Here is an 11,601-nt window from a genome sequence, read left to right on the forward strand (position 1 = left end):
TATAATTTTCAAGCAAATCAAACAAATTTGGCAAGAGAAAGAGAAACCTTTTCAAATGAATATATGGAGTTAAATTTTAAAAATAATATCATTAATTAATTTTTATTATAATTTCTTTATATTTTATTCGTAAACATTTTATATCATTAAGTCACAAAAAAATAATAAAACATTTATTAAATATCATCTAATTAAACAATAAATATATATTCTCCAGTTATATATAATTTATATCGTATATGAAAAATGTCCTAAAATGTTTACTTCCGCGCATAGCATAGGTTATACACTAGTTCATTAGCATAGTTGCATGCATATAAGTAGTTTCATTCAATAAGTTGTCATCCTTTTAACCCTTCTCCTTTTTTATTAGCATGAGGAGATGCTATTGTTTAAGTGTGAAAAAATTAATGAATCCTTATTTGATGATAAATTTTAGCTTGAATTGAGTGGATTTCATCACATAAACTCACATTTATTCACTTGAGTAGCATACTTTTGTGATTTTCCTCTAAATTGTACCTAAATGTAAAAACATGCTTTTTAGACTTCCAAAATGTTAATTTTAATTCCCTTAAATTCTATTCGATACCTTGATATATTTGTTAAGTGATTCCATATTTAAAAATCACCGATGGATTGGAAGAAGAGGAGAAAGAACCATGCAAGAGTGGAAAATCATGAAGAAGTGGAGCTTGGAACTTCAATGTACCCACATACTCACCACTATTGCCGAGTACGCATCGCCTGATTGCATTGTCCGCGTACGCGGACCTTATTGCCATATACGCGGAAATCCAAACTCGTGCCTCATTAATGGAGCACGTGGAGGCGATTTCTAAAGCTCTTTTGGCCTAGTTTCATGCCCAACTAGAGGAAAATAGGATGATGGGTGAAAGAGACCAACACACACATCATTTTAGTTTTAGGTTTAACATGTTTTAGGTTAGATTTCTAGAGAGAGAAGCTCCAACTTCTCTCTAGATTTATAGATTTTTTAGTTTAATTTTTGTCTAGTTTTAGGTTTTGATTTTATTTTTGGTTTAGTTTTCTTTATATTTTCTTGTTCTAGTATCTTGATTTATCTAATTTCTCTTGTTAATTTCTCTATTTTGCCACTTTTAGTTTATGAACTCTCTTGTTAATTCCCTTTTCTTTAATACAATTTAATGTTTTATATTTTCTTGTGGTTAAATTTTATTTTTGTTATTGATTTCTTGCAATTGGTAGTCTAAGATTTTATTATTCTTGTAATTTACCATGATCTTATTTTTATGTACACCAAGTGTTTGATAAAATGTCTCTCTTAGTTTTGTGGTATTTTTTTAGCACTCTTGGTTTGGTATTGAGGACTTAGGTACCTTGATGTTATTAATGTCCAATGTAATTGGTAATTTAGGGTTGTTAGTCAGTTTTCAGATCAACTATGTCCATTTGATTTCTCCTTCCGATGCTAGGGGAAAACTAAGTGGAATTAACTATTTGAAATTGCCATGTTGTGGTCAATGATCTATATAGGAAACATTAATTCTTAATCCTTACCAGGAGTGACTTTTAGCATTTATATTATCTTAGTTGTTAGCTTTACTTTCTTGCAATTTACATTTTCTGTTCATCATTCCAAAATCCTAAAAAATATCTCACAACCAATAATATGCACACTTCGCTGCAATTCTTTTGAGAGACGATCTAAGATCTAATACTCTCGGTATTTATAATGGTTTGACTAAAGTGACAAAGAAATTAAACTAAATTTGGCTAAGTTGCGAAAAACCAAAATTTCTGGTTTTAGTGCCCACGCACCCTATGGTGCGCACGCACGCAACAGAGCAAGTGTTGACACTTGTGCGTACACACGAGGATGTGCGTATGCACATCCTGCAAATTTTACAAGTTGTGCGTAGATACGTATGCATGGTGTCCTGTTTTTTACACAAACTTCTATTTTTAACTGTTTGACTTCCTGGCAAGCTTACAAACTTTCGTAAACTCCTATTTTGGCCATGATATTTTTTATTGTTTAACAAATCCTTTAGCCTTCCAAACCTCTATAACTACTTTTTAAAGCCTGGTACCTAGTTTTTAAGCATAGAAAGCAGAGTAAATCTATGGAGGAAGGTTGTGAAAGGAAGTACTTGACTTTATAAATGAAGTTAGAATTGGTAAGGAAGGAAACTTGAGAATGAATGATTGGTTTGATGAGAATGATTAAAAGTGATTGTGAGGACAACGTTTATGAATGTAAAGGTTAACTCTATATTCTGTTCCATTTTTGTCGCATTATTTTCTCTCTATTTGTAAAGTGTGTCGGGTACTATATTCCAAGAGTGTGCTGGACACTATATCCCAAGAGTGTAGCGAGCACTAAATCCCAAGAGTGTGGGAGCACTTTACCTCGAAAAGTATGGCAGGCACTATATCCCAAGAGTGTGGCGAGCACTATATCCCAAGAGTGTGGAAACACTTTTCCCGGAAAATGCGGCAGGCACTACTATATCCCATGAGTGTGGCGGGCACTATATCCTAAGAGTGTGACAGGCACTATATCCCAAGAGTGTGGATGCATGTCTGAGAGACGATATCCGGGTTAGCTATCGTATGTGTCGGGTTCTGGCAATATAACCATTATGTGAGCTCATGACTAGTAGGATAGGCATGCATCATATGCATTTGTATGATTTTTTTGAGTATACATTTGTATTGGTTTGCCTAATCGCTTATCTGTGATTAGCTGCTATCTGATCTATTTGATGTAACTGCTATCTATATTTTTGTTTGTGCTTGTATCTGAGAGACCCCTCATATGGTGGAGGCATGATGAGAATTGTTCCACTAGTGACTCAGAGGTTTGAAAGAGAGAGGAGACGAAGAGTTAGTTTAGAAATGAGAATCCTTTGGGTAGATTATAGGACTTTATGGTATGGTACTGATTTTAAGTTTGATTCTGATTGTCGGAGTTCTAGGAATGGCTTTGGCTTTTCCAAAAACATATATATTATCTATGTGGGCACCTTTACCATACTGAGAACCTCTTGTTCTCATTCCATATATATATATATATATATATATATATATATATATATATATATATATATATATATATATAGTTATTTTCGGATGCAGGACGCAAGACACCTCACTGAGCATTCTGGAGACTCTTTGGAAGCGAAGAACTCTTTTGGGACTTAGTGTTTGTATTTTGTTTATGTATATATTATAAATAGATTCTCTGACCGGCTGACCTGGAGAAACAGGTGTTGTCTTATGTTTTGGTACTTTTGGGATGTATATGTATTTATTTATACTCCAACCGGCCTTAACTTCGCAGGTTGCATCTGGAGTATGATATTTTGTATCTTTTGGTACTCTGATCTTTGTATATATATATATATAAAATTTAAGTTTGTTTAACCGTTTTACGTTCTTTCTGCATGTGTGATGCGCTTTTCTTTTACCGCTTTGTTTACCTTCTTTTTGAAGGCTCCTAGTTTTGACCTTTTCATCTCTATGTGTGTGTATTTTTATTTTTAGAGGTCATAATATCTCACCAGCTCTATTTTACGACTTAAGCGCAAAGCTCTGTGTGTTAGGGTGTTACAAGTAACACATTACTTTTAGTACGATCATGACGTGCTAAAAGTTGGATCGTTACATAAAGTACTAAAATAATACCTACTGAAAACTTTATATCTCTGCAAAAAATATACCCAAAAGATATACGAACGAAAATAATAAATAAGTCGTCGAAATGTTTAAAAAGATGACAAAAGTAATAACAATGTATTTTTTATAACTCGCAAACAATTTTCTATTTGGCAAACAATTTGTGTATCTAATATAAATTTTTGTTAAAGTATTTAGATTATTATTTAAAAGGTGCATGCTAAAAAATAGAACAAAATTTGATCATTTAAAAAACAGACTAAAAAATTTTCATAGCATAAGTCATCAAATTTTTAAGATGAAATATTTTATTTTCTTAATCAAGTTTGCAAAAATTGCATCAAATTCTATTCTATCAAGTCTTAGCTAAAGATTTAATGATTTATCTATCATGTGTAACTTTTAAAATTATTTTTATGAGCTGCACGAAATTTCGATTACTATTAGTTTACCGTGTACAATGGGATCGACAAACACATGGAGTGTAAAAAACTTCTATTACATCGGCCGTGGAAGCATATGTATGACCGAAGAAAAAAAAAGGGAAGAAATAGCATATTTCCTTACAACTAAAATTGCATTCTTTAACATACACCACAATAATATAAAATACTTATTTTGCCCATCCCTAATAACAACTAGGAAAAGAAATACTCTCTACAAAATAATTATTTTACAGAAGTGTCTTTCATTGGGAAGAATAAGAAACTTTCAAAAATAGATCACATTACGGTTCGTTCAATTTTTGTCCATCCCAAGGGTATGCTTGACGGTGTCGACAGCACCTTGAGCCATGTTCTTCACTTGCTCCCCAGTCTGTAGCCAGAAGATATACTTCAGATAATTAAGCCGTTCTAACAATTGCAATCGTGACATAAAAAACAATTTATAATAATGTTCTATGTAAATTTAGAATTTCATAACAACCTGTTGGAGGAAACCAGCAGCTTCCTCTTTGTTTTCTTCACGAGCTTGTCCTGTGGTGTTGTAAGCTGCTTGAGCCCTATCTGCTGCTGCTGAGGCTGAATCCTTAGCAGCTTGAAAGCTTGCTTCAGTTTGGGCCTGATCAAATCAAACAAAGGATTAAATTCTTTCTTAATTCTTGATGAGAGTAATAACAATAGATTTCTTAGGCCAAATAAAGAATTAAGACATATACACAAAGACACAAAATCATGTTTAATAAATAATGAGAGAAGAATAACAATATTGTATCCTGAGATACTGATTTAGTATATTTTATATACTTTTTATAAAATAAGACATAGAAATATTGGAAGAAGACACAATTTATTTTTTTATTATTATTATTAATTTATCATAATTATATATTTTTATCATTATTTTAATTATGTGTGAAAGAAAAAATAGACATAAATTAAATCTTTAATTATTTATTATATTTTATATTAAATTTATTATAAAATAAAATACAAACAAATTAATTTTTGTATCTTTATTTTTTGTGTTTTATCTCATTCTACTTTTAAAATTAAATGTAGTCTTACTGTTAAATATTTTTTGTTCTTTCTTGGATTCAACCAATTCCTTAGGCTATGAGGCCAAGACATTTGCCAACCTAACCAATCTTTTGTTGGTTAATGAAAGATAAATTAACAAGAACATGTCCTTCCAAATTCAAAAATATGGAATAACATATAGCACTAAAACGTGTAAAAGTAAAAAATTGAAAAAAAAAATAAAAAATGAATTTTACCTTAGCTTGGCCTGCATTGTAGCTTTGTTGGGCACTTGACATGATTTGTTTCCTTACTTGAAAAACAACAAAGGATGTAAGAAAACTTGATGAAGGTTAGTTTGTGTTATCGGTAGTTTTTGCTACTATTGAAATTGTTCTATAAGGTATTTATAGTGGTTTGGTACCTTGCTCTTCGTTTAGTTTATGAGATCAGAGGAAATGCACAAATGTAGAATCCTTTCTCGTCAATGATGAGCGCATTTTTCGCCATAGGCCTTCTGCTCCCCACAATAAAAAAACTAACGCATTCAAAGATTTGGTGAATAAATTCCCATCCATATATCCATGATTTTATAGATGATAAATAATGTAGATTTTATATAATCACAAACTATTAGTAAGTGCACCGAATTCTATCAAATTTATTTTATTATATAAAAATTGGGTTTGTACACTTAATGATGGAGCTGACGTGGCATGTTTCTGAGGGTGTTTTCGGATTTATTTCTTTTAATTCATTAAATATAAGTTATTATGATAAACTAACTATATCAATTAATTGATTTGATTAGATATGTAAATATCATTTAATTTATTATAATTTATTTCAATTTGATTTGGTAGTATTTTTTAATTTATTTATTTTAATATTCTGTTAATATTTTTTAATTTATTTCTATTAATTTATTAAACCAAATTTATTGTGTGTACTAATTAATTAATTTGATTAATTTATTAGTCATTAAAATAATAAATTTATAAATAAAATAGGCAATTAAAATATTTTCAACTAATAATTAAATCAAATCATATCATATCATATATATTGAGCTAAATTCAAATCATGTGAATCAAGGACTAAATTAAAATGAGATAATTTCATACTTATTTAAGTTGAGTGCAATAAATAAATTAATTTTGTTAGATAATCATAGTTGTCTGGTCAACTGTATATAGATGGTCACATAAAATTATAAGAATCGTGATTTTTACCACTCTTACAATTTCAATTCAAAATTATAAGAATCGCGATTTTTATCGCTCTTACTATCTTATATTCAATTTCAACTACTGTGGATGGAAGTTGACTTGTAGCAATTTAAAATGGCCAATGTATTTTTTATAGTATTAGATAGAAGAATATTTGTTAAAATGAATATATCCATTGTAATGAAATTTTTTTTTCAATTGTTATATTTTTATGTCAGTCGTGTAAATTTTTTGAAGGCACAAGATAATAAAATAGGTTGAACTAAATTTAATAGTTCAAATAAACACCACTAATTATGTTAAAAAAGTAATTTTATAATAATAATGTGATTTATATATTAATTTTTTTGAGTAAATTCATTTCAAAATTAAATGTAGAAATTAGACTCAATTACGCTAAAATTTTAAAGGTAATATAAAATTTGACAACAAAAGTAACATTCATTCAGAAAATACATTTATTTATGGCTATTTCCTAATTATAAATAATAAAAAGACTTACGAAAACATATTAATGTCATCATTTTTATTATTAAATCATAATATTAGGTAATTGATAGCTCTATAGGCGGAAATTATTAAGTAATTACGTCAAAATTTACAACAAATAAGTAATAAGGATTAAGAAAAAATTGATTATATAATACCAATTTCATAATTAAAATATGTCACATATCATATTCTCATATATTCTACTTATTATATATTCTATTATATAAAAATTAGGTTTCTACACTTAATGATGGAGTTAACGTGACATGCTTATGAGAGTATTTAGAGATTTGTTTCTTTTAACTCATTAAATACAATTTATTAATAAATTACCTATATCAACTAATTGATTTGATTAGATATTTAATAATCACATAATGTATTATAATTTATATCAATTTTGATTTGGTAGTATTTTTTAATTTATTTCTTTTAATGTTGTGTTAATATTTTTTAATTTCTTAAACCAAATTAATTATACTAATTATCTATATTAATTAAATAATTAGATTAATTAATTAATCATTAAAATAATAAATCTATGAATAAAATAGGTTCTCGAGATATTTTTTACTAATAATTAAATCAAATCAAACTATATTTATTGAGCTAAATTTAAATTATGTGAATTTAAGGACTAAACTAAAATAAGATTATTTTTCACTCATTCAAATTGAACGCAATAAATAAAATTAATTTTGTTAAAAAATCATGGTCTTTTGGTCTTCTATATATAGATTGCCAAACAAAATTATAAAAATCATCATATTTTTTAAGTTACTACACAAATATTATATTTTAGGTAATTGTATATTTTTTTATGTTATTTTGAAAATTATTATATAATTTTAAGATCATTTAATTATATTTTTTTAAAGCATTATCATTATTGGAGAGTAACTAATGTTTGTGATAGTCTAAAATTAAAAAATACAAATACAAAATATTAATATACTGAGTTTTTAAAGTATAAATCTTAAAGTAAATATATGTGATTATAATTAATGATCATATTTAAAAGTCTTTATTTTAATTCAATTTGTTCAGGACATGTTTATCTTAAATTCTATTTCTTTATTAATTAGTATTTTTTTACATTTAATTGTCATTAATTTATATAAATTAAAATGTATAACTTTAAAAAATAGATATATGTCTAAAAAATAAAAAAAATTTCTTAGTAAAAAATTTATGTCACTTTAGCTTTTTTTTTTTTTGGCATCACATCTTACATTTTTACTATAATTAAAAGTTAGAGGTAAATTATTAAATATAAATTAGCAAAAAAAATATAATACTTAATCAATTATCATAATCACATTTAAAGGTATTTAAGTTATTTTCATATAATAAAAGAGATATGCTTCAAAAAATATTTATTTATAATTTACTAACAAATATATGAGATATTTATTATAATTTTTATTTTTAATAAAAATATCATTGTATTAAATTGATGCATTTTAAAGATGTATAAATGAGATTTTTATTAAAAAGATTTACAAGATAGTAAATGAAATTTTATTTTAATTTTATCCTTAATATTTAGTTTTAATTTTATCTTTAGAGTTTTAATATGTTTCAATTATACCATTAAAGTGAACAACATCAAGTATAACTATTCAATTATATTATCTGATTTGACCAAAATTAAATAAATATTAAATTATTTAATAATTAATAAATAGAAAAATAAAATAAATGAATTTAATTTGAATTATTTTCTTATTATTTTCTATATCTAGGAATCTTAATGTGCTTTTTTGTATTTTGATTAATAGTTCTCAAAAGAGTTACTATTTTATTTACTAACATTTTAAATTGTTTATAATATTTTTATAAAACTTGATTAATAGGTTCTTCTTCACAATATTTTTCTTGAATTTTTTAACAAAAATATATCTTAATTTTTGTTTTTCATCTTTTATATTTATTTATTATACTAATCCTTTTACAATGTATTTGTATCAACTACATACATTATTCTTAGTCTTTTTTTACTTTTTTTTAATTATTTTATTACCTTATCTTTAATTATTTATTTTATTTTCACTCCTCATATGTTTATTGTATTTCACTTCAATTTAGTTTTAATTTCATAATGAACTTTCAATTATATAAAGGTCAATAGTTTCTTTCAAAATAAGGTTAAATATATTATCTATTATATACCATCATTAGGTTAAACAAACAAATATAAATTGAATATATATTTTAATTTTAATTTAAACTAAAAACTAAATAAATTGTCAGAAAAATAGCAACTAATTTTATTTTTAATTTTTCTATAATTTATTTAAAGATAAAAATCTCTCTATAACCAGTAACATCGTCGATAACAAAATTATAAGTCTCTATAAAATAAAAAATATATAAAATAAATAAGATATATATGATTTTAAAGTTATTAATCATAGACTATGGACAAATTTTTTTTTTTAAAAATCTTATGGATCAACATGTAATTTTTTATATATTTATTTTTTTTCTAAAAATTTTTCAAACTTATCAACCTTTAAATTGTCTATACATCACTTCTCAAAATATTATGATTTCACAAGATATAATATGTGGGGTAAATCACCTTTATAAACCATTCACATAATTTTATGTATATCCCCCAAATTAAAAAAGGCTACGTGCATGTCTCAATTTACATATCTATGTAAATCAAATTTATAAAGTTCGAATTATGTGTTTTTGTAGTAAATCGAATCGATATGATTCATGTAACAACCCCGATTTTTGAGTAAGCGAGATATTTTCTGAAAGTACGGAAAACTCCGGAGGATTAGTAAGGGGAGAACCTCTGATATATCATCAAGTATCTCAATCCTCATTGTCATTATATTATCTTTAAGCTAGAACCTTTTTGAGGCAAGCTCGATAACACAGTGATGAAGAACCTAGTCTTTGAACCGTATCGGTTAGGAGTTTTGATTCAATTTTTCGTAAATAGTCTCAATTTGACGAACCGGACTCGATTAATGAGAGAAGAGAGATAATAGGATAATATCATCATTATATGAGTATTAGAAGCTTCTTGAATAATATTATAAGGTTACCTGGTCAGTTTTAGTTAAAAACAGAAAATCGGTTTAACCGGGTTCACAGTTTACTGGTGCAGCTTAGCACCAGCACTCTCTGATGACTTTAGCAATGCTAAGGCCTCATTATACATATTTTATTCTCACAATAAATATGTTACTAGTGTCATTTATTCTAGTAGCTCAGAAAATAATTTTTAGAGATGTTTTTACAACTGTTCCGATACATCTAGTTTTAGTAGTTATACACCTGAGATATTTTAATATTATTTTAATCCACCTCCAAGCCAACCAATCACAACTCACCCTACACCCGCAAGACACTCCAAGACTGGTCATTTACTCCCTTTGGCCGAAAATAACAAGAGAGAAAAGAGAGAAACTTTCATGAACACTTAATCTTCAAAGCTTGATTTCTTCTGAACTAAAACTCAAATCAAAATTCCAATTTCACCAAAATGATCATCTCTTCTTCCTCTACATAACCATGTAACTTATAAAGGCTGGAAATAAGGTGAGATGGCTGTTCCTTTCCCCTTTCAATTCAGTTTTCAAGGAAACATGCTTAAACATGTGTTTTCTTGATGTACTTCCTTAGGAATCATGCTTAACTTGACTTGAGGGCCAAAAAACGTTAATTTCCAGTAACTCTAAGGTGAGATATCCCTTCCTAATGTGCTGAGAGAGATTTGGTCAGTTGAGGATTTGTGGATTTAAAGTTGTTCTTGATGTGATTTAGGAGGAAAAAGTGTTTTAAGAACACTTCAAAGAGTAACCGGATTTGGAGCAGCAAATCAAGGTAGGGTTTGACGAATTTAATCTTGATTGATTGTGTTTGAGTTGTGTAATTATGATATGGTTTGACTGTGCTTGAAATTGATTGTTTATATGAGTGATTCTTGTTGAAAATTTGGTGAAATTTTGATGAAATTTGATGAAATTCAAGCTATGAACTTGTATTCTTGTGGCTGCTGGAAAACGAAACCCTAACCCTTAAATTAGGGTTCAATTTATGTTGAAATCATATAGAAAAGATGGGGTTTTAGTGGCTGCTAATTTATTATGAATTATGGTAAAAATCGGTTGCTAAAAAGACTGAAAAACGGGTAAAAACAGAGAAAGAATCTGAAGAATTAACGAAGAACACGAAGAACACTTTGAGTGTGGTGAAGAGCATTAAAGAACACCTTTTAGATCTTAGAAAGTGAAAGTTTGTAATTATTTTGGTGTTCGAGGGGTTATTTGGTAATTTCTGAAAGTTAGGGTAGTTAAAGTAGAAATATTAAAAGTTACCGGGGTAAAAAGTTAATTTTAAAGGTTAAAAGGTAAAGGCAAGGTAATTTTCAAAAATTTAATGTTAAAATAATAAATAATAATAAAATATTAAATAATAATATTTAATTAAAAATAATATTTTAATAAAAATAATAAAATAATGTGGAAAAGGCAGTTTTTTGTAAAAGCTTTAGAAAGACAACTTTAAGTGCAGAATCTCATTGTTACCTTCATAACACACTTAGGGAGTGATAATAACATGTTAGTGAGGCAGATATAAAGAAAAGATAAAAAGTTAAAGAAAAGATAAAAACCAAAGAAAATTCTGTAAAGTTTTAATGACAGAAAAAATATACAGAGATTAGTGAACGAATTAGGGCAACATAGTTAGTTATTGAGTTGCGCCTAAGGTTAGGTATTATATAAAAAGTTAAA

General features: G+C 27.1%; 1 protein-coding gene across 1 annotated transcript; it reads right to left on the bottom strand.

Moving 5' to 3' along the window:
- Window positions 1-4,090: 4,090 nt before the first annotated feature.
- LOC112719166 (uncharacterized) lies at window positions 4,091-5,637 on the bottom strand. Its single transcript, XM_025770233.3, has 3 exons — window positions 5,381-5,637; window positions 4,591-4,725; window positions 4,091-4,479 (listed from the first exon to the last, which is right to left on the bottom strand). Exons 1-3 carry the CDS (start codon window positions 5,420-5,422, stop codon window positions 4,402-4,404), a joined length of 255 nt encoding a protein of 84 aa, XP_025626018.1. The 5' UTR covers window positions 5,423-5,637; the 3' UTR covers window positions 4,091-4,401.
- Between the last annotated feature and the right edge of the window lie 5,964 nt (window positions 5,638-11,601).

The sequence above is a fragment of the Arachis hypogaea genome, chromosome 2 (assembly GCF_003086295.3).
Source record: "Arachis hypogaea cultivar Tifrunner chromosome 2, arahy.Tifrunner.gnm2.J5K5, whole genome shotgun sequence".
NCBI classification, from domain to species: Eukaryota; Viridiplantae; Streptophyta; class Magnoliopsida; order Fabales; family Fabaceae; genus Arachis; species Arachis hypogaea.

Coding starts and splice junctions, on each gene's coding strand:
- LOC112719166 (XM_025770233.3), bottom strand. CDS start 5,422: ATGTCAAGTGCCCAACAAAGCTACAATGCAGGCCAAGCTAAG. Junction 4,726..5,380: donor ACAATGCAGGCCAAGCTAAG/GTAAAATTCATT, acceptor TGATTTGATCAG/GCCCAAACTGAAGCAAGCTT. Junction 4,480..4,590: donor CTGCTGGTTTCCTCCAACAG/GTTGTTATGAAA, acceptor TTCTGGCTACAG/ACTGGGGAGCAAGTGAAGAA.